The sequence below is a fragment of the Sorex araneus genome, chromosome 7 (genome assembly GCF_027595985.1).
Source record: "Sorex araneus isolate mSorAra2 chromosome 7, mSorAra2.pri, whole genome shotgun sequence".
NCBI classification, from domain to species: Eukaryota; Metazoa; Chordata; class Mammalia; order Eulipotyphla; family Soricidae; genus Sorex; species Sorex araneus.
In genome coordinates this window covers 39414493-39440496 of record NC_073308.1, presented here as the reverse complement: position 1 = coordinate 39440496, position 26004 = coordinate 39414493, and the positions used below count along the sequence as shown (strand labels likewise).

At 55.7% G+C, this 26004-nt stretch overlaps 1 protein-coding gene across 3 annotated transcripts; it reads right to left on the bottom strand.

Moving 5' to 3' along the window:
• Nucleotides 1-4263: 4263 nt before the first annotated feature.
• SLC41A1 (solute carrier family 41 member 1) lies at nucleotides 4264-25032 on the bottom strand. Of its 3 annotated transcripts, XM_055144601.1 has the most exons (12): nucleotides 24111-24350; nucleotides 22852-22963; nucleotides 21518-22520; nucleotides 14607-14714; nucleotides 13574-13645; nucleotides 13008-13152; nucleotides 12762-12908; nucleotides 11780-11927; nucleotides 10989-11068; nucleotides 10113-10247; nucleotides 9565-9713; nucleotides 4264-6478 (listed from the first exon to the last, which is right to left on the bottom strand). In XM_055144601.1, the coding sequence occupies exons 3-12, from the start codon at nucleotides 21890-21892 to the stop codon at nucleotides 6293-6295; spliced, it is 1545 nt and encodes a 514-aa protein (XP_055000576.1). In that variant the 5' UTR covers nucleotides 21893-22520; nucleotides 22852-22963; nucleotides 24111-24350; the 3' UTR covers nucleotides 4264-6292. The 3 variants fall into 3 exon arrangements, with proteins under 3 accessions (XP_055000576.1, XP_055000575.1, XP_055000577.1); XM_055144600.1 differs by lacking the exons at nucleotides 22852-22963; nucleotides 24111-24350 and adding an exon at nucleotides 24630-25032; XM_055144602.1 differs by lacking the exon at nucleotides 22852-22963.
• Nucleotides 25033-26004: the final 972 nt, after the last annotated feature.

The window sequence follows — 26004 nt, the reverse complement described above, 5'->3', positions numbered from 1 at the left end:
CTATTAATTCAATCAACAATAAATATAATAAAATATATCACTGTATAGGGGGCTAGAGTGATAGCACAGCTGGTAGGGCGTTTGCCTTGCACGCAGCCGACCCAGGTTCGATTCCCAGCATCCCATATGGTCCCCTGAGCACCGCCAGGAGTAATTCCTGAGTGTATGATCCAGGAATAACCCCTGTGCATTGCCGGGTGTGACCCCAAAAAAAATATATATATACATATATATATACATACATACACACACACACACACACACACACACACACACACACATATATATCACTGTATCACCGTCATCCTGTTGTTCTCCATTTCGTCCCTGTTGTGTGCGAGTGTAGCCGGATGGCATATTGGGGGCTCTTTCAGGGTCAGGAGAACGAGGACTGTTGTTGTTACTGTTTTTGGCATATCGAGTACGCCACGGGTAGCTTGCCAGGCTCTGCCGTGCAGGCGGGATACACTCTGTAGCTTGCCGGGCTCTCTAAGAGGGACAGAGGCTTTTGGGGCGAACTCTAATCGCTTTTACAGGTGCTCCCAGTCTACCAAAAAATTTTATATTTATATATAAAATATATAATGAATAAAAATATAATAACAATAAAAACCTTTATTTAAATTTCTGTATGCCCAATAGCACCATAGGCAAGGTGACTTTTTTGGGGGGGGTAATTTGGGGGCTTCCAAGTGGAGCTCAGGGGTTGCACCTAGCATAGCATGGAGTGCTTGGAGGCCAGTCCTGGTCATAGCTTTAGTCTGGGAATGACCCGGAGACCTTAGTGAATGTTCTGCATTTGACCCCTAAAGCAGGTGGTTCATTCTCTTAAAGCTTTGGTTTCTTTCTCCTTGGATTTCTAAGGAGAAATTTTTGATCTTAAAAATCAAACACTAGGGCTGTAATAGTCATACAGTGGGGAGGGCATTTGCCTTGCACCCGGCTGATCTGGTTTCTATCCCTGGCACCTCATATGGTCTCCTGAGCCCTGCCAAAAGTAATCCGTGAGCACAGGCCCAGGAGTAAGCTCTGAGCACTGCCAGGTGTGCCACTCCCCCCCCAAAAAAACCCAAATAACTCCCTCCAATCAAAACCAAACAAGCAAACAAAAACCCCCAAGTATTTCACTCCTGAGTAATTTGTGAGGTGTTAGACAACTTCAAATATATTACCCAAGTGCCAGGGAGATGTGACAGTGTGTCTGGGACAGAGGAACACATGGGAGGGCCTGATGATCACCACGAGGAGCCATGCTCTCTTTGCCCGTTCAGCCTCACTGCATGGGCACCAGAGCAACAGAACAGTGGGCTGAGGACTTACCTTGCATGCTGCTGATCTGGGTTCCACCTCCGTCTCCCCATATGGTTAGCCCAGGAGGTAGCCAGGAGGTAGCCCTGAACACTCTGGGTGTGTCCACTCCCCCCTCCAAAAAAAAGAAAACGCGAACAAAAAATGAAAAAACATTGCTGAGCAAAAAAGTTCCAGATATGTTCAAAATAAAAAATTTATGCAAACAATTGAATGAGATACCATTTGCATTTATTTAGAGTTGTTGTTGTTATTGTTATTATTATTATTTGGTTTGGGGACTGCACCTGGCAGTGCTCAGGGCTTACCTACAGGTTCTCTGCTCAGGGGTCATTTCTGGTGATGGGAATTGAACCAGGATTGACCAAGAGCAAGACAGGTGCCCTAACCCGTTGTACTATCTCTCTGGGCCTATTTAGAATTATTCTTTTTTAAAGTTTTTTTTTTTAAACCACAGCTAATCAGTGTGGTTTAAAAGTATTAAAAATGAGAATATTAATCAACCTCACCTAATTACCTAATTAAATATAAATAGTCATAAAATATTCAAATTATGTCTAAAATTATTTTGGGGTTGGCCAACATATCCTTACTTGTCTGCATTATTTTTCTTCTTGGCTAAAAAAAAAACATTTTGATGCCAGACATTTTCTTGGAAGCTGAAGTAAAAATTTTACATTACTTTGGGATGGGGCTGGGTGGGGAGGGAAACTGGGGACATTGGTGACAGGAAATGTACACTGGTGAAGGGATGGGTTTTCAAACATTGTGTGACTGAAACTCAATTATGAGCAACTTTGTAACTGTAAAAAAAAAACCCCAGATTTTACATGTATTGTTTAATGTTCTGGTGTCACACATGGTGGTGCTAACGGGCCCATGTGGTGCAGAGGATGGAGCCAGGGGCTCCAGTGTGCAAAGCTCTAGTCCTTGGCACTATGCCCTGGCCAAAAGTTTCTATTTAGATACTGTAACAGAATACAGTATGGTGCAGTAAACAGAACTTGATGATGCATTATTCATAGAATTCATAGAATTTATAAAATTCGAAAGGTTTGAATTTTAGCTGAAGACACAAAAGACTCAGCTGGCTGACATCCGGGTTGGTGGTGGTGCCTGTTATCCTGTTGTTGACTATCAGCCACAAGTAGGCGGGTGCCCGGGAGGCATACTTTTAATGCACACTGGAAAACATTGTTGGGGAGCTGGTGACTATTTTGCAGTCGTATAAGGCGTCTCAGCAAAACGGGGGTAGCAGGCATCACCTTTCTTGTCATTTCAGCAATGCTGTGATTTTTCTTTTCACAGGGGCACCTTGGCAGACTGTGTCATCGAACCCCAGACACCAGGCAGCCCTGGGCTGAGAAAAGCTCACCTTGGGCAAGACACGGAAACACTGGGAGGATGAAGATCACATCTGTCGGTGGCATTATGAGATATTAATGAAGTTGTAAAGAAGGCTATTATTATATGAAAGTATAATAACATGCCTGTAACAAGTAATTATCTTCTTTCATTACCTTTAACAGCCTTATTAACATATGGTTACTTTGAAGTTAGTCCTAGAAACCAGTTTGCTATAAAAGACTGATTTCTTTCTTTTTTTTTTTTCCTTTTTCTGATTTTTTGGGCCACCCCAGCTGTGCTTGGGGGTCCACATGCAGTGCCAGGCATTTAACCCAGGTCTGCAGCATGAAGCAAAGTGCCTTGTCCATTTTTCCTCCCACCCAATCTCCAAGAGGCTGATTTCTTAAAGGTCCTTGCCAAAAAAAAAAAAAAAAAAAAAAGAAAACGGTGAAATAATGATGCAGACTCACTGAAAGTCAGAATCCTTTTCTGATGTTGCACTTTAAATATATTTTCCCCCCACTTCTCAATAAAGCTAGAAAAAAAGATTGACTTCCCTGAGGCTGGGGGGTGGGGTGGGGAGTGTGTTCTAGTGGGCCAAAGACAGACGTCTTTCCCAACGATTGGAGGCTTTCCGGGTCAGGGGAATGAGACCTATCATTACTGTTTTTGGCATATCGAATACGCCATGGGTAGCTTGCCAGGCTCTGCCCGTGTGGAACTCAATATTGTCATCTCGGAAAATATTGAAGAACCTGGAAATCCTGGATGAATACAGAGATGGTCAGCCTTGGTCATCAAGACCAGGGATACTGACATTCCCTGGTCAGTGGCTAACCCCCTCTGCACCTCACAACTCTTATTTTTGGGTTTTCTATGTGCCAGATAGAGTGCTTTGAGTGTGTGATCTTGTTGAGCAGGAAATAGGTATTAAAAGCAATAAAGCAGCTTTTGAGTCAAAAAAGCAGCTCAGGAAGGGTAAGTGCTTTGTTGCAATTTTGGGTTTGTTTGACTCCAAGTTCTTCTGAGGCAGTTGTAAATTTTGAAGAATTTATAAGGTTGAGCACACTGTTGAGCATAATAACACACTAAGTACTTAGCAGATAATAGCGCTTACTATTTGAACTTGCCCAGCTTTTAGGGAAGGAACCTTAACTTCCCCAAAGCAGAGGTCCCCAAACTTATTTGGAGCCCTGTCTAAACTCCAAGGCTTGAATAGGCCAGTGGCCCCCAGAGTTGCCATTACCACCTTGGGAAACACTATGTCCTTAACCCAGTCAAGGCCCAGGCGGCCTGTTTCATTATGTGGCTATACCTGGTGCTGCTTAGGTGCTACTCCTGGCTTTGTGCTCAGGTTTACTGTGTGTGCAGTGCTCAGGTGACCACACTGTGCCAGGGAAAAAACTCAGTCTTGCCAGCTTTGTATTGGCTTCTGGAGTCTGCCCAGAGCACCACTGGTATTCTGCAGTGACCAATGGGCGTTGTCTTCCACTCTGTACTGAAGAGATGGTTCATGTCTCACCCTGCTTCGGAGGGGTATGGGACTAGAGGGACCACAAGGAACAGCAGAAGTGGCTTTCTGATGAGCTACACAGCAAACACCAAACACCTAAATAAACGTCCTCTTTATTTTACCAAATATAATTTATCAGTTACGTTGACATTTGTCAATTCAGTTATATTAACTATAAATAATTCTCTTAAGACACAGTTCTGTAACTTTTTAAGAATACAGGAGTAAACCAATGTCGCTCCTTACATGCAGTTTGTGTCATCAGGGGAAAGGAACCCTTGCAAGAAAGTCAAGTTCACTTTCCTTCCCGCTCAGCCTGGTCCTCCCTCTCTCACTGCGTAAGGCCTGGGGCATGCTGACCCTCCCAGCCTTTCAGAAAAAGGAAGATGCTTAGGAGTCTCCCAGGGTAGGCCTGACTAAACTCCAGAGAAAACAGGGGTGAAGGAGGGCAGAGGTAACTGGAGACTATGTGGGACATGGGGCTTGGTTTTGGTGTGTACAGGAGTTTGTGTGCAAACATGTTTCGAGATGGAAGATGGAAGGAGGCCTCGAGGAGGAGCACAGTTGAGCCCAGGCTGATGTTGGACTCTGTTCGACACAATTCCAATTACATAATCACTACGATTCCTTCCAACCCTAAGGGATTAGATTCCAAAATGTGACCTGGGTAGAAAAGGAGGAAGAGAAAAGCAATTCTCTGGAGGTAGGGGCTATTTCCTGGGGTTGGCCTGGTGTTACTGGACGGGTCAGTGCCAAATCACCCTTGGAAGTGGGGGGGGCCCTTCAGGATACAGTGGGGAGGGCTGAGGTCAGAAAAAGCCTGAACCCCTGTGCCTGGATCTGTACCTGCGGGGGTGTGGAGAAGTTTCCAGTTTATCGTGTGTGTGGGAAGATGTGGAGGAGCCAAAGTTTCCCCGACTTTGCACAAGGCTGAGGAGGTGTCCAGCCTGCCTGTTCTGAGTCCGCTTGCGGGTGGCCAGTGAGGCAAGGCCGAGGGAAGGAGAGGCGGAGGAACAGGAATGCAGTGGGGGTGGGATGGGGGGGATCTGACCGGGGGAGAACCTGGCTGGGTGCTGCAGGTGAGGAGTGTTCTCTGCCTTTTACGTGGGGACTGTGAGGTCAGAGCTGCTTTTTTTTTTTTTTTTGTCACTGGGACTCAGTGCCCCAAACACAGACTCTAAATACTGCTCACGACCAAGCCTCAGAAGCCTGTGTATTTGTTGAATGAATGAATGATGAGGGTCTGTGAGCAAAGCAAGAGACTAAGGAGGAAAGCTAACCCCTCAGGCATGACAAAAAAAAAATGATTTGAAGACAGGACGGTGTTTAAGGTGACCACGCACTTGGCCCCAGGAGAAGCCGTAGCAGTGAGAGACCCTGGTTGCTTTAACCTCTCAGCATTCTGCACCTCCCACACCCTAAATCTCAGAAGCCAACCTGGAAAGCTCTGGGGAAAGGAGTGCTTAGAGGGGGAGGATCAACCTCTGGCCGGTCTGGGAGGACACTGGCAGCAGAGAGCAGGCCACTGTGTCAGGCGGGAAGCTCAGAGGGAGGCCTGGAGTGCTGGCCGGGCGGCTGGGGAAAGGGCACGGCCTCCTCCCATGAGCCAGATCACCTCACACTGGAGCAGAAGAGAGGGCAAGAAGAGGCTAAGGGCATACAGGCCCAGGGCTTTGAGTTGGTCCATGTCTGGGAAAAAAAAAAAATAGGTGCTTCTATAGGGTGTGGGATGGAGAGAGTCATTCCTCTGTCCAGCAAAAAAAAGCAACACAAAATTTAGAAACCAGAGCCTGTTCATAAAGGCTTCTCCTGAGGGCTGAGACGGAGGGTGCTGGAGCTAACGCCCTGCCACGGTCCACCCACCTGGAGGGCTCCTCCAGGGAAGTGCACTTGGTGATTGTCTCAAAAGTCTACTAGTCCCGCTGCTCTCGGCATCTGTCCTTCCCGAAGTCTTGCTCTATAGACCTGGCTCAATGTATAAACATTCCCATTGAAAATAATGAGAATCTGGTATCCAAGTGAAGTCCTAGAAAGAGGTGGAGTGTGGAGTGGAGGGCGCGGAGGGAACCCAGGAAATATTCCAAAGAGAAAGTGCAGGGGGGTGGGGAGAAGGCTGGGAGCAAGTTAATCCCCCACATCTGTGTCTCGGTCCCCAATGAGCCAGAGCACGTGGAAGCTGAGGGCTAGGAGGCCTGTGCCGAGCAGGTCCCCCAGAGCTGTCAAGTAGGGGATGGAGAAGTTGTCCGGGTCCAGGCCGCGGCCCCACATCCAGTTAACCATCCAGTCTGCGATGTATAGGAGAATCAGCACCTGGGGGGGAGAAGGCCTGGGCTATAGTCACCCCCTCTCTCCAGGGGGAGCCAGAGGCCACAGCACTGCGCCAGGCTTGGTGGCCCCTGGTGGCCCCAGTCCTCAGCATGGCAGCTCACCTCCCAGCATCCCAGCACTGCTTCCCGCCCCCCAGTGACCAGTTGAGTACTTCTTTTCTTTTCTTTTTTTTTTTTTTGCTTTTTGGGTCACACCTGGCGATGCACAGGGGTTACTCCTGGCTCTGCACTCAGGAATCACCCCTGGCGGTGCTCAGGGACCATATGGGATGCTGGGAATCGAACCCTCGTCGGTGGCGTGCAAGGCAAATGCCCTACCTGCTAATGCTATTGCTCCAGCCCCAGTCAAGCACTTCTAAAGCATGAGGGCTCTTTCGGAAAGAAGGTCCTCTGCCATGTCTGAGGTTCCCTATCGCTAGTGGGGTTTGCTCCTAAATTTATCAAATCAGGGGTTTCCCAAAGGAAACGCTCCTCAGTGTCAGAACTCAGCCTTCTGCCTCTGATTCTGGGTCATTTGATCCAAGGACGGGTCACTCTAATTCCTGCCATGCTGCCCCCCCCCCCCCACTCCCCGGGAGCTTGGCCGGGGCTTGGGGTGGGGCGTGCTTCTCATTGGGGATTTCTTCGCTGTGCAGAGTGGAATAAGGACACTGTTTGAGGCTGCTGCCAGCACAGTTGTCTGAGTAACAGCCGATTGTCCCAAGCTGGCTTCTTCCTGACCCTTTCCATTCTGCTGGTGTGGGCTCAACAAGCGCAGTTTATTTTAACATTGGTTCTAGAAAAGTAGAACGACAAATAAGTCAGCTAAATATAAAGCTGACTGTGTATAGATAATTTGTTTTTTTTTTTTTTTTTTTTAATTTTTATTTTTATTTTTTTTTTTAGTTCGGAGCACCCCCTCCCCGCCGGGCAGGTCCCAGTCATTCGCCCACCGCGCCTGATCCCGCCCTCCCGTGTCCGACAGGTATATTGGCTCTTCCCCTTGTATAGATAATTTGGATTAGCTGCTGCTTTTTCAGTGCTCTTGCTTCCCTTCCGTCGCTAGAGATAATGAAGAGTGATCTAGATTAGAATGTAGGCCATGTGCTCATGGGCCCAGAATCAGTAGTGGGGCAGCTGTCGGGAGCCCGTGGAAGGCACAATCTCCTGAGCTCCTTGGCGGCAAGCGGCACTGGAACAACCCGCACTTTCATTGGTAGGTTTTGTTTCTTTCTTTTTGGGTCACACCCGGCGATGCTCAGGGGTTACTCCTGGCTCACACACTCAGGAATTACTCCTGGCGGTGCTCAGGGGACCACATGGGATGCTGGGAATCGAACCCGGATTGGCTGCGTACAAGGCAAACACCCTACCCACTGTGCTATTGCTCCAGCCCCGGTAGTTTTATTTTTGGATAACTCCCACCAGGGAGGTGTCCAATTGGGGCCCGGGCTACTCCTAGCAGTGGACCTGAGGCTGGTGGCCACCAGAGCTATACCTGGCAGTGTGTGCCTGGATAACATGTGATGCCAGGGATCAAGCCCAGGGCCTCCCACACGCAACATACATACAACATACAAGGCATGTGCTCTACTTCTTGAGCCAGATACCTGGTCCCATCATGTGTACTTTTTGTTTTTAGGTGTTTGGTCACACGTGGTGAAGCTTCTTCTAGGTCAATACTTGGGGGACCATATGGGGTCAGGGATCAAAGCCAGGGCTGCTGCATGCAGAGCATCAATCTGAGCCAGCTCCCTCGCCCTCTCATATACTTTATTGGGGATCACATCCAGCAGTGCTCAGTGGCCTGGCTCTGTGCTTGGGAGTAACCCCTGGCAGTGCTCAGGGCACCATATGTGGTGCCGGGGATCAAGTACCTTAATCCTGGTACTATTTCTGGTCTCTTTCACATGCACATGCACTTTTAAGTGGGCTCTGTGGCACTTAAGAGGCACTTGATCTGAATACCGGATCAGGCAGAGTACATCTTGTATATACCAGCATGACTTCTAGCATTTGAGATCTCCAAATTACAGTATCTCTGTGAAAACACATCGTTTCTAATGGCAAAGCAGCAACACCTTCATTTCTAAGGATTTTTCTCTCGACTGTACTTCGTAAATACAGTGTACAAATCCTGCCTGAAAGGCAGGAGCATGAGCTACAACAGACTTAGTCAAGCTCAGCTTGTCTCCTGTCTTGTCAAAGGAGCCAAAGTGACCGTCCTAGCGCCCTCATTTTCCCCTGTGCCTGGTATACCTACATCCAGGACCTTGTGTGGCCCTGGCCACATTAGGCCCACCTTTCTAGCAGTGGCAGCAGTGCCCCAAACTGTGCTCGGACACTTGGTCAGCCAAGTGGAGGGAATTGGAGGGAATGGAAGCAGGCACTGAGTCCCGGAAAGGGAAAGTAGTAATTTGGTGTCTCCTGTGGGGATTCGGCTCAGCCAGCCTTGCCAGGAGTTCCTAACAAACAACCTCTTCTGAAGTGACGGAGGGGGCTGGAGGAATGTTTACCAACCAGAATAGCATCTGCTGGCCCAATGCAGGAGAACATGGCTGTGAAAAACCAGGCTGCAGAAGGGTCTCAAAAATGTAGAAATTTGGAAGTGAAAAAAGCAAGGCAGGCTAGGGACATAACTCAGTGGTAACGCACATGCCTTACATGTGTGAGGCCCTGGATTCAGTGCCTGACACCGCCGCCCCCCACCCACACACACAAACACACACAGACACAAGCACACACACGCATACTCTGCATGTGTGTGCCGTGCAACAGACAATAGCACAACGGACAGGATTACTGGTGGTTCTAACACTTTTTAAACCTGTGAGGCCCTTTATTTAAATAAAGTTCCTTGAGGAAGACCCATAGGCAAAATAGCTGCGTGGAGTTCTGTGGCCAGGCCCGTATGGTTGATGCAAGTGCCCAGCTAAGCTCCCTGCTGAGAACCTTCCCCTCAACTCCATCCTCTCACCTGCCCGAGGACCACTGCCGAACAAGTTCCAGAGCAGGCTGGTTGGGGAGAGGCGGGCCTCGGTCCCTGCCGGCCGCCCCGGCCCCTCCTCATGCCCTGCCCTGGCGCCGTACCTGGAGCAGTGCCGCGGTCATGTAGAAGATGATGAAGATGAGCGTGAGCGTGGTGTGGCCGCCCTGCATGCAGCTGATGGTGTAGAGGAACACCAGGTGTCCTGGGACCACGAGCAGGAAGAGGACTCGGGCCGAGCGAGAATTCACATCTGGCAGCAGCAGAGAGAGGGGTGAGGAGGCCCCCAGAAGCCCTCTAGTCAGCCAGGGCTGTGAGACTCACCCTCCCACACCCTTCTGCCGTGTCCCGGGACAGCACCCCCTCCTGGCCTGGCTCCCCCATGCAGCCCACAGAGAAGGCTCCGCTCTGCACATCTCAGCCCGGCTCTTCTTTGCCCTTTATATTTCTGGCTTCAGGCCATGTTCAAAGTGATCAGGGGTTACTCCCAGCTCGGTGCTCACTCCCAGCTGTGCTTGGGAGCCCTGTGTTGCTGGGGGTTGATCCTGGGCCTGCTGCCTGCAAAGCCTTGCTCCAGCAGCCCCTTGGAGCCCCCTCCCAGCCCCCAGGCAACTGATCACTCCTTCCCTCCCGGGCTGGGCCTCGCCATTACCAGGACTGAAGAAGGTGGTGCAGGGACTGGGGCAGCGGCGGGGGGCCTGCCCGGAGTTCTCCCCCGGCATCCCGTTCATGTGCAGGAAGGTGGAGATGCGGCTGGCCTGCACCGCCACCAGGTTGCCCCCAACACCTGTGGAGACACACAGGACCGGGGAGGGAGAAGCGGGAGGGGCATGAGCCTCTTTTCCTCTGGGGGACCCTTGTCCTCAGTCTTCCTTGAGGCTTTGCCAGGGCAAGACCCAATCACTCATCCCCAGGAGTGAGAGAGCGGAAAGGAAGACGGCCCTTTCCAGGAAGACCTCCAGGCTCTGCCCCTCCTCCCCTCCCTGGAGACGTGGCTGAGTGTGTGGGAAGGACTTGGCACATGTGCAGGCCCCAAGATTTGACCTCTGTCCCTAGTGGTCAGCGGAGCACCTGTCTTCCCAGCAGCCAGGGGCGGGTGAAGGCGCTGCTTCCAGGCAGCCGCCGTGCAGCTGAACACTAAGGTAGCTGTGTGTGCCCATGCTGCTTCTTCTCCAGGGCCTGCCACCCTCAGCCCTGCCTATTTTCCAGCCCCCCTCATTCTGCTGGGGGTCCTCCAAGGCTGACTTTGAGAATGGGACTGCCCTGGCCAGCGGCCAGCACCAGGAGGTGATCAGAAAGATCCTTTCCATCCTGGTTCTAGCCCTGTTGGGATCCTGGGCGGTCACCTGGGTCATACATGATCTCTGCCCTTGGGCTCTCGAGGGACAAGCGTTTGGTTGCTGATCTCTGGCTGCCTCCACCTTCCGCCTCTGTGAACAGCTTTCTTTCAAGCCGTCAAGTCTTCCTGCCTGTAACAACCCCCTGCCCCAAAGCCTCCCTTTCATCCCCAGGCGTGCCAAGACCTCACCATTAATCACAGGTGTGAAGACAGCCATTCCCGCAAAGTTGGGATCGGAGACAGTCTTGTCTAAGATGAGGCCTCCCACACTGCAGACACAGAGATAAAACAACACAGGAGCCCGTGAAGGGGCGGTCCAGCTCCGCGAGGGACAGCCAGGCCCGTGTGGCCCCAACAAGGCAGTGGCTAGCTCCTGGCGACCCCCTCTTCCCGTCCTAGTCTCCCTTGCCCCTGACACACAGACTTGGCCCGGAGCCCACAGTGGTCTGTACCACCCTGGTAGGTGTACAGGACCAGCTAAGGGTCCTGCATCTACCCCCAAGCTGGCCAGGAGCACCCTCAGACAGGTCTGGGGAGCACTCTGCTTCCAGTACTGGTGTTGCGCTTGGCTTGGGGACGGCGGCTCTCATGCAGACACTGCTCTGGTGAAGCCTGGCCCGGTCCCTCCAGCCACAGCTCAGCGCCCAGGCCACTGCACTCCGTCAGGCTGTGGCTGGATGTGCATCAGCTCAGAGATGAGTAGAGTCTAAACTCGGCCCAAGGGCTGTCCCAGGATAAAACAGAGCAGAGAGAGAAGGATGCTGCAGCCCCGGTGACGGTTTCTGCCGAGTCCAGCTGGGAACTTTTTCGTTCCACGTATTTTTATTTCCCACGAAACCCATTCCGGATGGTTTCTGTCACATTCAAAAGAAGGACATGTGACAAGCACACTTGTGAAGGGATCTCTCGGATGGACTCCACCCTCCCTCTCTTCAGGACCTGGGGCGGGGTGGAGCGGGCAGCGCCGGGGCCGTGCCTACCTGCTGATGGCCATGGCGATGATGACAGGCTCCCAGCCCGAGTACAGCACCTCCCTGGTGGCTGGGCTCCGGCGGGCCAGCACCACCCAGACAGGCAGCAGGGCCACGAAGAACGCGCACACCAGCGGGTAGATGTACTGCCAGTTTTCTGGGGGAGGCAGAGAGCAGAGGAGGATGATAATCGTGGGTCCTGCTCTCAGCCGTCCCAACCCTCCAAACTCAGCCTGCAAATGTCCCAACAGCAATAGCATGTGACAGGCCTGTGAACATACTGGCCCCCCTGGATGCTAACGGTGTGCCCGGAGGCAGGTGGGGCCCGTGGGGCTTCTCAGGAGCACAGACCAGACTCATGGCTGCCTGCTGACTCCGCAAGCCTGACAGCACTCTCTCCCTCCCCCTGCAATTTGCAAGAAGGTGCCACTTTTCCCTGCCTGCTTTCCACCCCACCCCTCCAAGGAAAGGACATATCCACGGGATCAGGAATTGATTTTGTAGCCTCTTTTTCTCCTGCCCCAACGACGGCCTATATTCTGAAGGCACTCTGAATGAAGCACTCTGCCTCTCTTATTGGCACAAACCGCCTTCTAACCAAAGAGTTAGGAACATGGAAGGAAGGGCCGGAGCAATACTACAGTAGGTAGGGAGGCCAACTGGCTTCGATCCCTGGCATACCATATGGTTCACTGAGTACTGCCAAGAGTAATCCTGAGTATAGAGCCAGGAATAACGCCCCTGGGCATCACCAGGTGTGGCACCCAAGGCAAAATAAATAAAGAAAGAACATGGAAATAATCCTGCCCATTGACTGACATGGAAATAATCCTGCCCATTGATTGACAAGACCTCTACCATCTCTCCCAGTGCCCCCAGAAGTCATTCCTGGCCACAACCTTTGGGTTGGGGGTGGGGTGTGTGTGTGTGTGTGTGTGTGTGTGTGTGTCTGTGTCTGTGTGTGTGTGTGTGTGTGTTGCTCAGCCTTTACCCTGCTCCTGGTAGAGTCCCCAACTGATGCCTGAGAGCAGTGCTAAGGTGATGAGGTCACCCAGGCTGGCAGCAATGGGTGTGGCCACGTTGTCTGGGTTGATGCCAATCTTCCGAGAGCCGATGATGACTCCAATCATGATCATACCTGGGGAGGAAGTGAGCAGCCAGGCAGGTGAGATGCCGGGCTTGGTGGTCACCCCTGGGAGCCCCTCCTACACCCCTGGCGCTCCCTTCCCTTCCTTACCCAGAACCAAAGAGGCAATGAAGGCGGTGGCCACACTGCTGGCGCAGAGCAGGAAGGCATGGGGGATACTGAAGTGGCCATCAGGGATCCAGCCAAAGATGACAGCTGCGATGGATGCCAGGAAGCCCACCACCGTGGCCTGCACCTGCAGAGGGGGCTGCTGACTTGGGGAGCCTCTAGCAGAGCACTGCTTAGCTGCCTCCTGGAGCCCTCAGCCAGCCCTGGCACTGCAGGAAGGCCCGAACCAGACATGGGGCCTGGGCAGTGCAGGCGGCAGGGGCCCAGGAAACAATACTGGTGAATAGGGGTGCCCCGCAGACCAGCAAGAGGCACAACAGGGACTGAAGAGTCTGAGACACGGCCTGGGGCACCTCGTCCAGTACCTCTGTGTAGCCTTGCAGGGAGGGGGGGTCACAGGGGGCTGGCACCCATGAGCTCTTCTCTCTGGCTCTGTGCCTCTCAAAACCCCGCACCCCGTCACAGGAGGGTGATGCTGACATGGAACGTGCAGGATGTCAGGGTCTTCACGGGGGAAGTGGGGCTGGCCTCCTGGTCCCTGCTCTTACCTGAATGAGGGCCATGTTCCCAGTGATCATCCGCCAGAGCTCCTTGGGTGTGTCCATGTGCCCGATGTTGGCCTGGGAGAGGAAGGGCAAGGGGCTGCAGCTCCCTCAGGAGGACCCTGCCTGGCCTGAGACTCTAGGGCCGGACAGGTCCCCCAGAAAGGGAAGCAGGGTTGGGGGGTGGCGCCAGGTGAAAGGAACAAGAGGTTTGAGCCATACGGTTGGGTGGGGGCAGGGCGGGGGTCCCTAGGGTAGCCCTTTCTCTCAGGACGGCTGCTGGGCAGAGGGAAAGCCAAGCCTCAAACAAGGTCAGAATGACTCTGACGTGAAGGAAAGGCCAGTAGCGGTGCGGGACTGGGCAGGCGGGCGAAAGCGGGAAGAGTTAGGGGGGCAGTGGGGTGGGCCATGAGTAGGGCCAAGCTGGGGGAGGGCAAGGCTGGCTGCCTCTTCTCTACTGCCTTCTTGGACATTCCTGGCACCTGCCGCCCTGATCCTCAGGATCCCATTGCCTCCGCCTCCCTCCCTGGACGGGCCCCTCCTAAACATGGCTGAGGTGCACCCAGGCCGGTCCAGGGCCACGGCAGGAAGGTGGAGTGGCCCCTTCCCACCGAGCGGCGGGTAGAGCAGGCTGCCGTGGGGGACAGGAGAAGGGGAGAGGGCGGGAAAAGCCTGGCTCTGCTCCTGCCCAGCTGCAGAGCGGGGCTGGAGATCAGAGGAGGCCCCCATCTGTGCAGATGGGGGGACCAGCATGGCGCTGGCCTGTCAAAGCTGCACAAACAGTCACGAGGCGGCTTGCGAAGCGGGAGGTGGGGCAGCAGTCCAGGAACGGCGGGGACATCCAGAAAGCAAGCCTGGGAACCGCTCTGGGCAGGGAGCCCCGGTCCAGAGCAGGACAGCGGCCTGGGCCATCCCTCCACCTGCCCACCACTGTCCCGCACTCCAGGCTGGGCGCTGAGAAAGAAGGTCTGCAGGGACTGTCCTGCCTGTCCCACTCCTGCCCCCCCACCCCCACCCCGTGCCCAGCTCCCATACTCACTGCAGTAGACAGCCTCGATGCCAGGGTCATCTCCAGGTTCCCCTTCAGCCCCAGCAACGCAGGCACCAGGATGAAGACCTCCGTCACCTTCTGGAAGACTTCCCAGTGCTACAAGGCGACAAGAAAACTAGGAATTTTTGTGTGGAAGGGACCGGGATCGCATAGGATCAGGGTGCCGGGGAGGAACTGGAATCCTCAGCAGGGAGCACCCCACCCCACCTGTCCACGCCCAGGTCAGAGCCGAGGCAGAGCAGCTCTTCCAACTCCGAGACCCTGGCCTGGCTCAGGCGCCGAGGCCAAGAGAGGACAGAGTGCAGCGACGCCAGGCTGGCTTAGGCTCTGGACTGCTGTGTGATCCCCCCCAAAGCACACTCCCCAAACCCTGTGCCTTAGTTCCGCTTCTCTGTGGCCTCAGCCTTGGGTGGTGTTGTCTCAGCTGTTGAGAGCCGGGCTGCATGGGGCTGGGCTGTGGATGTGAGGGTTTGTTTGGCTTCTATCTCCAAGGGTTCTGGGCCTTGGCCACAGCAACCCGTTTTCAGAACAGGCTCTGAAGGAAGACAGTGGGCCCAGGCCTCTGTGAGAAGGGTTTTATTCCTCCCTGGCCCCTCTCCCCACAGCCCTTCCATAGCTGCTTAGCTCGGTCAGGGTCTGCTTAGCGGACCTCTGCAAGAAGAGCACTGGACTGGGTTCCAGGCTCGAGCCCAGAATCCTTCAGACGGCAGCTTGCGAAGGACGCACTGTGCTGAGCCCAGCTTCATCCTGGACTCAGTTAAACAAGGCCTCCAGCTCTCCTGCGGGGCCAATGGTCTCTTCAGACAACTGCGGTACCAACGCGATACAGCCGTGTTGTACATCACACTAACGATGAACCAGTACCTCAGCCCAATTAGGATAGAAAACCCGGACGGTAACAAGTGTTGGAGAGGAAGTGGAGAAAGTGTATCATCTCTCTGTGTGTGGTTGGTGGGAATGTAAAATTGCACATCCGTGATGGAGAATTGATAAATTCTGAAGAAATGACGAATCAGACTACTCTATGGCTCTCATGTCTGGGTTTATACGCTGAAGACTGCCAGGAAGGACTCAGACTGATGTGGAACAGACACATGCGCAGTGAAGTTCACTGCAGCTCTGTTCACAACAGTCAAGACGCAGAAGTGGCAGGTTCCCTTCAAAGGATGCATGAGTAAGAAAAACACAGTCAACACCTACAATCAGTCGCCTGAATCAGGCAGGGGATCCTGTCACTTGCCGTAGCGGGGCTCTCGGTGCTCACCTGCCAGGTTCACATACGCTCAGTGGGAAAAAGTCAGTCACATATACGAGAACTACATATCTGAAGTATCTAAAGGAGTCACTTTCACAGAACGGCGGTTGCCAGGGAGTAAGAAGAAGGCGGGAAAGGGGTGTTAATGTTTAATGGGGGCAGAACTTCAGTTTGATAAGAAGGAAAAGTTCTGGAAATCCGTTTTGCAACAATGTAAATATACTTAAGACCACTGAATTGCATGCTTAAAAAGAGTTTTGCTCATAACATTAGCTGTGGTTGTAAAAAAGAAAACACGTTCTACTGGCTAATTTTATGGTATGTAGGGCTTCTGTTTTTGAAGCCCCTACTCCTTCCAGCGATCAGGAGGCCCAGCGTGATCATTTCCGGCAAGCCCTAGGCCTCTGGGACAGACAGCTCAATGTCCAGGTTCGGTGGTATGTGGGACCATGAGGGCCCCAGCCAGCAGTGCCCAGGAGATCATGCAGTCCTGGGGAACAAACTTGGGTTAGGCACGTGCAAAGCTGTGCTCCAGCCCTGTGAGCTACTGCCCAAGTCCTACCATATGTGTTTGCCAGAAACACACAAAACACAAACAATGGCACAGGGGGGGGGGCGGGCCAGAGCCAGAGCCAGGAAGGGGGTACTGGGGGTTAGACAAGGCAAAGACGTGTGTGTGTGTGTGTGTGTGTGTGTGTGTGTGTGTGTGTGTGTGTGTGTGTAGGGGGGTGGGGAGGGAGTTCTAAAGACTATGGGGAATGGCAGGGCCAGTCAGGTCACCAGGACAAGACCAAGATGCTGCCCTTTCCTGAGCCCTGGGCCCCTCGCCCAGGCCAAGGCATTCCACAGGGAAATGCCCTCTGAAGGCTCAGGACCGTGGAAGGGGGACACCCCCCCCCCCCCGACTCCCACAACTGCTGAGCTTTCAGGGGCCCAGAGGAAGAGCCGGTCCTTTCCAAACACTGGCGGGATGTGAATCCCTTCTCAGGCCGGGCCCCGCAGAGACAGGCAGGCCCCGCCAGCGCTCACTGCCCCGTGGAACTCGGGACTGTTACTCTTGGACACGAGCGTGCCTCCCCCGGTTTCCAGCTCCCTGCGGGCCCTGCTCCCTCTGCTCTGCCCCCGCCTTTCTTGCCTAAACTGGACAAACAGCCCCTGAGAGGGCAAGAATTCTCTCCCGCCCTCTCCCCTCAGCATGGTGGGCTGAAGCTGTAGCCCCTCCATGGCACCCGAGCCACCAGCCCCGTGTGCGCGTGCACGTGTGTGTGTGTGTGTGTGTGTGTGTGCGTGTGTGTGTGTGTGTGTGTGGGCAGTGAGGAAGTCCAGAAGGAAACACACCCGAATAGGCAAAGCATCTTGTCTGAACTGTTCATGACTCAGGCAGCGCCGGGACTGAAACCCAGGGCCATGCCTGCCCCATGCAAGGCAAGCGTCCAACCACCCTCAGCCCCTACATTTCTGAATTGTTTGTAAGGACACTGTTTACCGTCATGACTGACTAAGGGAGAGCTGTGCACAGTCCAGCTTAGTCGCTCTGGCTGCCCCTCTAAGCAGCCCTCCATCCTCCCGGCCTCCGTGAACGCTCTCCTTTGAGTGCCCTTCTACTGCCACAGGGGCTGGAGAGGAAGGGATTCAGCAGACACGGGAGGAGAGAAATAGGCCAGGGAGGAAGAAGCCCCGAGGACAGTTTCTATGCAAGGCTCACCGACCTGCACAGAAGGCTGGAGCCTCACAGTACTTGAGCACCCCCCCCAAGCCAGAAGTAGCTGGCGGGTGGGGGTGGGGTGGCCCTGAAGATGGGGGTGGGCAGAATATGCAGGAACACCCAGTGCGTGGCTCCTAGCTCCTGCGGCTGCATTCAGGCCCGTCCTGTTCATCCTGGCTGGGAGTGCCTGCCCCCAGGTCCAACCCGTGGGCCAAGCTGCCAGCCAAGCCCTCCCCGACGCCTTCCCTTCCTGCTCAGCAGGCCGGGGCTGGAAAAGGGCCTGTTCCAGGAGGCCCTCCCCCACTTGGCAGCTACAGATCCGCACCACTGTTTCAACAGGCAGCGCCGCTTCCCTTTCCTTCTCCTCCTTGTGGGGGCTGGGGTGAGGCTCACTGGGTTGAAGACTATGGGTGGTAGCGATGAGCCTGCTTCCCCCCGCTCAGAAATACGGCTGACTCAGAGCTGCACGCCAACTCTCAAATGCAGCGGCCCCCGGTCCCTCTCTCCAGTTCTCTCACAGGGGTCTTCCATCCCTGACATCCTCTGGCTCACAACCCCCCCTCCTCCCAGCCTGCCTTCCAGGGTTCTGCCTGAGCCCTCTTCCCTTCCAGAGCTCCATGAAGGGGGCACTCCTGGCACAAGACCAGACTCCCAGAGAGAGGAGGCATTCTACTCCCAGTAGAAGAGCATTCACCCGGGGCTGGAGCGATAGAACTGAGGGTAGGGCGTTTGTCCTGCACACTGCCAACCCGGGTTTGATCCCAGCATCCCATACAATCCCCCGAGCACTGCCAGGAGTGATTCCTGGGCGCAGAATCAGGAGTAACCCCTGAGCATCACTGGGTATGACCCAAAAAGCCAAAAAAAGGGGGGGCACTCACCCCTGGGAGAAGCTGGGGAGCTGGGTTGGAGTCATCTTGGGGGGTGATGACAGTTGGTAGAGTGGAAGTCGAGCTCACCCCTCACTGCCTGAGCCGCCCCTACCCCGGCTTCCTAAGGGCCCTCGTGGACATGCAGGCTGTGCAGTGAAAGGGCTGGTCAGAGAGAACCAGTCTGCATGTCCTGCTTAGAAATCCAGTATCCTCGGGCTCACGAAGGTGAGGCGCTTCTGTCCCACTCCTCTCAGTCCCCACGGAGGTGCCCTGCAAGGCAGAGGAGCCGAGAGAAGGGGATCCTTGCCCCAGGACCCTCACAAGTGACGGGGCGTTCCTGAGGGCCTAGGATGACATCTGTCAGAACAGCTGGGGCTCCTCGGGAGGACGGGCACGTCCTCTGGCTTACATCCTTGGAACCCTCAGGCTCACAGAGGATGACAGAGAAAGACAGTGCAAAGCCCCCGTGGCTTCCCAAGGCCAAACAAGGAGGCAGGGCACCAGCCTGGACAGCGCAGCCTGGTCTCTGCTCAGCCTCAACGCCAAGCCTGTCCTGCTCTCCGTGCCCTGGGCCGCGGGCTGGGGAGAGCTGGGGCACAGGCGGTTCCACTCTCCCTGTCCTGCTCGGTCCCATCCACCAGCCTTATCTTAGCACAGAGGCTGGCGCGCAGAGGGAGTGAGGACAGGGCCAGATAAGGACAGACAAAAGGGGCCTCTAGGAAGAGACGGCTCTGCCACAGCAGTGGGCAAAGACGAGGGCCCGGGGACATCTGAACCAAACGGACTTTTGTTCTTCTGAGGCACTTGGGGACACCCACCCCAACCCTCTCTTCTAGACAGCCCTTGTCTCTCAAGCAACCCCAGACTGTCTGCTGAAGGCCATCTGTGCTTGGAAAGGGGGATGCACAGGGGACCCGTGGAAGTGGTCCCACATTCAGTCACCATTTTGCTTCTCTGAATGTGGTGTGAGATTCTCCCTGGTCCTTATGCACCCTACGCCCCGCTGAGGTTTCACTGCAGCTGTCTGCAGGGATAGCAGGGAGGCTGTGGGTGAGCCACAGATGAATGAGCCAGGGTGGCCACATCAGCTGGACCCTGCTCTGGGGCCAGCCCCAGGGCCACACTGATGGGCCTCAAGAGCAGATAAAAATAAACAAAACAACAACACACACACAACCAAAAAGCAAAACACCCAAATGTCTATGGACACAGTGGGCAGGCTCAGTGGACTCCCATTGTCTCGGGCTCGAGTGTGTGTGTGTGTGTGTGTGTGTGTGTGTGTGTGTGTTGCAGGAGGGGCAATGCTTGTTCATGCTCACTTTAGAACACAACTGCAACTCTTTCAGACTCCAGTCCAGCCTGTTCTGCAAGAGAGGAAAAGGGCAGCCGAGCTTCCCAAATCTGATGAACCACAGGCACGAGGCATGCCAGGGAGCCCAGCAAGGAGCCCCCAGTCTGCTGGCTAGGGACAGGTCACCCGGGACCTCCATGAAATCTGACCACTCGGGGTACGGGAAAGCCCATCACCTGTTCCATTTTCATCCAGAAGATAAAGCCACCCTCGTGGGGCTTCCTAGGGACCCTCTGCAGGGGCCAAGCTCACAAACTCTGACAACCAAGGCCAGAGGACAGTGATGAAGAGGCAGAGCTGCAGGCCCCCTGTCTCCTTTCCCCGGCTCTCACTGGCCTGGGAGGAGGGACGGCCGTGGGGGAGGGGCCCAGAGCTTGCCTTCCTGGGTCTAGGCTGATGTGCCAGCCTCCACGAGGGACAGTGCCCACGGAAACAGATCAGGGAGAGGGGAACCAGCACAAGGCCAGCACAAGGCACCATCCTCTTCCCACAAGGGAAGGTCAAGGTGTGACTTGAGGGCTCACATCAAAGCAGCCGGGAAGACTGACGGACCCACCTAGAGCCAACTGTCCTAAGTGCCTGGCGGGGCCTCAGGAGACACGTCGGCAGTTTAGCATCACACGCATCATATGTATGGTTGGCTTGGCACGGGGGAGGGGAGGCTGATCTCTACGTGCTCTTGGGAGATTTCATGGTCACTGGGGAGTCCCAGGGGACCAAGGCCAGCGCTCTTCCAGCCTCCGAATATATCTGAGTACTTAGGACACAGCCCAACACTCAGCTGGAATTTGATACATGTGACGATTAACTGAGATGAACTTAGCACCTACAGAAAGCTCTGCGTGCCTTACTTTGCTTCCAAACCTTTTATCTGGAAACAAGACTTGCGCTCTCTCTTGGCCCCAGAGGTTCTGGGAAAGTCCTAATGCACACTCCAGAGAGCGCCTCTGACTCAGTTTCCAGGTCCTTCCGATTCTTACACTCTGTTCTACCCAGTCGTCTCACAAAGAACCTTCTTTGTCTAGGGCAGGGTGATGAAAAACAGGTAAGGAGCAAGGGCCAGGCTGGATCTGGTTACATTTGTCCCCATTTATGTCATGCAATTAGCACTTTCAGATCTCGTGACACCAACTCCCCCAAACCACGTGTGGAACGTCATGTGCCCACCCGAATTCCCCAAAGGGAACATGCCAAGGTTATGAACTGATAAGCAACACTGAACGCCTTTAAGTACATTCCCATTTCATCTGAGACCCTCTTGGAAGCCAGACAAATTCCTGCCCAGCAGGGGAATGGAGGGGAAGACTTGAAACTGAGCTTTCGGCTCTGGGTCTCCTTGAAACCCCAAGTGAAAGGAACATCAAGCGTAAAGAGATCACTCCTCTAAATGTCTCCCACTGGGCTGGGCTTGCCAGGAATGCCCAGGAAGGATGGCAGGCAACCCTGTTCCATCTCTCAAGTCCCAGGACTGCACTTTGGAACCTGTTCTCCGTTGGTTAAGCAACACTGCCTTGGGCAACTCCCGGGGCAATGGGGCTTCCTCCAGGCTTCTGGAGAAAGCAGACCCAGAAGAAACAGAGGACCTGATCCAGAGACAAAACAGTATTCTAGGAAGCAACAGCTGCTTCTCACGGGGGCTGGACAGACAGCTCCAAGAGGACAGGGGAGGCCTGGGCGCGCAGGCCTGTGCAACACACCCCCTGCCCCCCAACCTACCTGCACAATGTCCAGCACCATGCCGGCGGCCACCGTCCCAAAGCCGGCCAGGAGGAAGGGAAACAACACTTGCAGCCCGATGGAAAAGGAGGTCTCCTTGAGTGGGGAGGGGGGCGCTGGGCCCCGGTCGGTGCTGACATCGTCACTTTCATTGCTCTGGCTCCCGTTCTCCAGCAGGGCGTCCTCCTCCCGGATCCCCTTGGCGTTGGCCCGAGACTCAATCACCACCACCTCTACCCCAGCCCCATCGGGCCCCAGGAACTCAGAGGTCCCTGCCAGGGGCTCTCTGCCCGGGCCGTCGGGAGAGCAGGCTGAGGTGGCGGGGCCAGTCCCGTTCAGCTGGTGGACGTCCTTTGGCTCTGGCTTAGAGGACATGACGGGAAGGCGGCACTTTTCTTCTCCTTGCCCTCTTCGCTCTAGCTTGGGAAGGACTTAGTCTTGGGGTGAACCCAGGCTGGGGTGCCGTGGGACCTCTTCCCACGGCTCACGGCTCCTCCCAGGCGCTGCCGAAGCTGAGCGAGCAACAGGCAGCCCCATCAAGCAGGGAGCCCCGAGCTGGAGGGGAACAGCAGGTTCTCCCCAGACGCCGCGGCCGGCCACTAGGGGTGCAGACGCCTGACTGCAGCCGGCCGCTCTGAGCAGGGGGAACTGGATCTGGATCCGGCCTCCTCTTTGGTTCTCAGCTGCCGGCTCCTCAGAGCAGGGGGCATCCAGAGCCGAAGGGCACAGCCAAGTGTGGGGTGCCCGTGAAGGTGGCCCTTCTTTCCCAAGAGAGCAGCGTGGGTCCGATTGTTCAAAAGGCAGCACTAAGCTGGGGCTGCGGCCCTCTGCCCCGTCTCAGACTGGCCTCCTCTGGCTGCCCGCAGCTCCTCAGGCTCTGCTCATCCAAGGCCAGTGCCTGTCGCCTCTCTCCTTCCCTCCAGAGGTTTCCTTCCTCGCTGGGAAGACCGTGCACTGCTCCCAATCCCTGGTGCTTGAAGCGAGGCGCGTCTGCGTAGAACACCTTGTGTGAGAAGGAGGGAGACAAGCGGAGAACGTGAGGGCCAGGCAGGGCCAGCTTGCCCTGGAATTCTCCCCGACGCAGATGGCCGGAGTTTGCGCTTGCCTCTGTCTTTCCATTAACCTGACCCACGCTGGTGTGGAGCCGTGGCTCCGTGACAGAGCACTTACTTGTCTCAGGCATGTAAGGCTCTGTGTTTGCGCCCCGGCACTGCCAACCCCTCCCCCCTTTAAATGGAATGTTATAATTACTCATTCTGGCACTACAACATCTGGGGGCCCAGCTCTGTCCCCCGCCCCCCCCCCCGAGTCTCGACTAGTCTTTCCCATCTCACCTTCCCCAACCGAGGATCACCACTGGCCCAAAACAGTTAGATGGGGGCCAGTCGGGGCCTGGGAAGATGCCCACGGTGCCATCTTCTCAGCACCGAGGCTGGTAGGGATGTCCTGGGAGAAAAATCCTTTCTCATTTTTATGTATTTACTTAGTCTGGAGGCCGTCCCTAGCGCTGATCAAAACTGAACTTCTTACATGCAAAGCAAGTGTGCTATCACTTTGAGCTGTCTCATGGTCCCGGGGCCCTTCTCCAACCATAAATGACCACAAAGAATCAGTGGGCTGGCCACGTAGCTCAGAAGCAGAGCACTTGCCTTGCGTGTGTGAGGCCCTAGGCTTGATCCTGACACCATTCAACAAAAACACAAAAACAATCCCAAATGGTTTAGGTGAGGTCTTCCCTCGAGCCTGTTACAAATTCAGTCCTACGCTCCTTGCCACACAGGCATAACTGCATGAGGAACTGCTGACACTCACCATCTGGGAGACCGACTGCTGAGGGGAGGCCCCCCCAGGCCCCCAAATGCCCTAGCCCCTGAGGAAAAATAAAACAACCATAGCAGGACTCCCTGAGCAATGGGCAGCGGCCAGAGCACGGCCAGGAGCCAGCGGCCTACCCAGATCTGCCCTTGAGAGACAACAGTGTTACTAAAAGCTCAGATGCTGACTTGGATCCCGGCCTCCGTCTGCTGCTCTCCCCCCTGCTCTCTGGCTCCGGGAGCTGGTCAGACAGGACAAGGGAGCTATCTCCGACTGAAGGGGAAGAGGCTAAAACTGCTGGTTATTATGCACGCATTTCAGTTTCCTAGGCTTGTCCCGTGTCCCAGGGTTACTACTGAGAGTCGAACTTAGTGGAATTCTTAAAACACGAGAGCAGAAAACAAAAGCAAGAGCTAAAAATAAATAAAACAACAAAACAACACACACAACCCCAAAGCAAAACCCCCACATCAAACAAGGCACAAAAGCCAAAATGCACTTGCTCTAACAGCAAGTTAAAACTCTCTGTTCCCCCAACTACTACCTCCCCCCCCACACCTTACCGTCCCTCACTAAAAGAAAGAATCCCCAGGCTTGATCTTGCCTGATTCCATTCCACCAAAACAACTCTTACAAGTGAAAATAAGTGTGAGGAGACTTCACCGGGGTAAGATGAACAAGTCCCTAAGTGCTCCGAACCCTAGAGTCGACTCCGGTTCGCAAAGGCTGCACCCAACCAAGCTCAGGAACCACCCACGGGAACTGTTTCTCTTCCTACCAGCGGCAGCACCAGCACCAGCACCAATGCGTTCTCCCATCTCCTTCACCCGGCTCGGCTTCTTCCAAAGGTCCCCACTAGGGACCAGAGGAAACTTCTGAGCAAGGCAGTGCAAGGCCCCTTCCGGGCACACGGATCTGGGTCGCCCAAGACCTTGTCTCTCTTCCTTTCTTCCCGGCAGGCACCTACCCTTGCAAGGGGCTCGAGGGACACAAGCCAGACTTGTCCCCGCTTTTTTTTTTTTTTCCAGGGACACACACACACACACACACACACACACACACACACACACACACACACACACACACACACAAACACACACACACACACACACACACACACGAGAGAGCCCGGATGCCCCGAGGCGGGAGCCTGCAAGCCGGGCTCAGTATCCCCGCGCCAGAACCCGGAGGAACTGGGCGGCCTCCCCGCCAGCCTCCCGGATCCAGATCCGCAAATGCGCCGCGCGCCAGGACTCCCGCCCTCCGCCACTCCCCGGCCCGGACCCCGCGGACTGACCTGCCCCTCGCTCGGGAGAAAGGGGGGCGCCTGGCGAGAGGCAGCAGGAGCCCGTGGTCTCGGGGGGTACAGGGCTCCCCCTCTTCTCATCACTCCTCCTCCTCGACAGTCCTCCTCGGCCCCCGGCGAGTCCCTCCCACCCTTAGCCAAGGAGAGCGTCCAGCCGCGACCCCCGGCTCGCTACATTTCGCCTCCACGTTACAGCGAGGCCGCCGCTCGGCTTCCACCCGGAGGAGGTGGCCGGGGAGGGCAGGCTATATCGCCTCGGGTCCGCGCGCGCGGGGGGCGGCGGCGGGGGGGGGAAGGGGAGGCCGGACAGCAGACCGTGGGGTCGCGCACACTGGCCGCCCCCCCCCGCAATCGCTCCGGGCCCGCGCACTAGGGCCCGACTGGTTGGCTGCTCGTGGCAAACACGATCTGGGGCAGGCTGGATGGCACCGCCTCCCCTTCATCTAAAATAGATTCCCGACGGACAAGCGCGGCAGCCAATCGACGTGGGCGGGGGGCGGGCCCCAGCGCGGGCCGGCCACTCGCCTTCGCCGGGGCGGAGGGGGCGGGGCGCCGGGGGAAACGCCGTGTGCCCAGGGCCGGCCCCGGGAGCCGCGGACTCGGCGCCCTCGCGCGGGTCCCAGAGCCCGTCGGCCGGTGGCCCGGGTGCCCCGCGCGCGCCGCGACGAGCCCGGCCGCAGGGTTACCTCGAGCCGCCGGCTCCCGAGAAGACCCCCGAAAGCCCGCGGCGGGGTCGCCTGCCAGCGCCTCCCCGCGGCCCGGAGCCCGTCCGCTCCAGCCTCTTTCGCGCGTCGCTCCCGCGGGCTGCGGACACGGCTGCCCTCGGCGGCCGCCGGACCCGCGCTTGCTAAGCGGACGGCCTATCCCGGGCGGGTCGGGCCTTCTTTTTATATACCGCGGGGGCCCGGGAGGACGGCGGTGGGCGGGCGGGCTGCGGGCCGCGAGGTCACAGCTCGCTGCTGGGGGCCCGCGCGCACCGCGCCCCCGGGCTGGGCTGGAGGGGAGCCCGGCTTCCTCTGACCCACTGCCGCCGCCGCCCGAGTGGGCAGCCTCCAGCCCACTTGGAAACCCAACTTTCCCTGACGCACCTTGTGTCATCAAAGGCGGGTGTCGGGCTCGCCTCTTGTCGCTTCCTCCCGGGGTTCTCAGCGGACACCCCGTACCGGTTCTTTGGGGGATGTTTTTGTGCAAGAAATGTGTGACACCCTCCCATCCCCCCGAAGAACCCCCCTCTTCCCCTCTTGTCAATGGAACCTGTGACCAAGGTTCCTTCCTGTCCCCTTCCTCCCGGGAAGTGACCCACGGAGCCCTGGATGGACAGGAGTTGGGTGTCGGTGGGGGGGGGGGGGTGGGGGTGTGGTGGGGG

Bases quoted from the DNA above. Each gene is read 5' to 3' on its own strand.
- SLC41A1 (XM_055144600.1), bottom strand. From the start codon at position 21,892: ATGTCCTCTAAGCCAGAGCCAAAGGACGTCCACCAGCTGAACGGGACT. The intron at 12,909-13,007 runs GTAAGGAAGGGA...CTTCCTCCCCAG, and splicing joins CATTGCCTCTTTGGTTCTGG to GTATGATCATGATTGGAGTC. The intron at 9,714-10,112 runs GTAATGGCGAGG...TGCTGCTGCCAG, and splicing joins CACCACCTTCTTCAGTCCTG to ATGTGAATTCTCGCTCGGCC.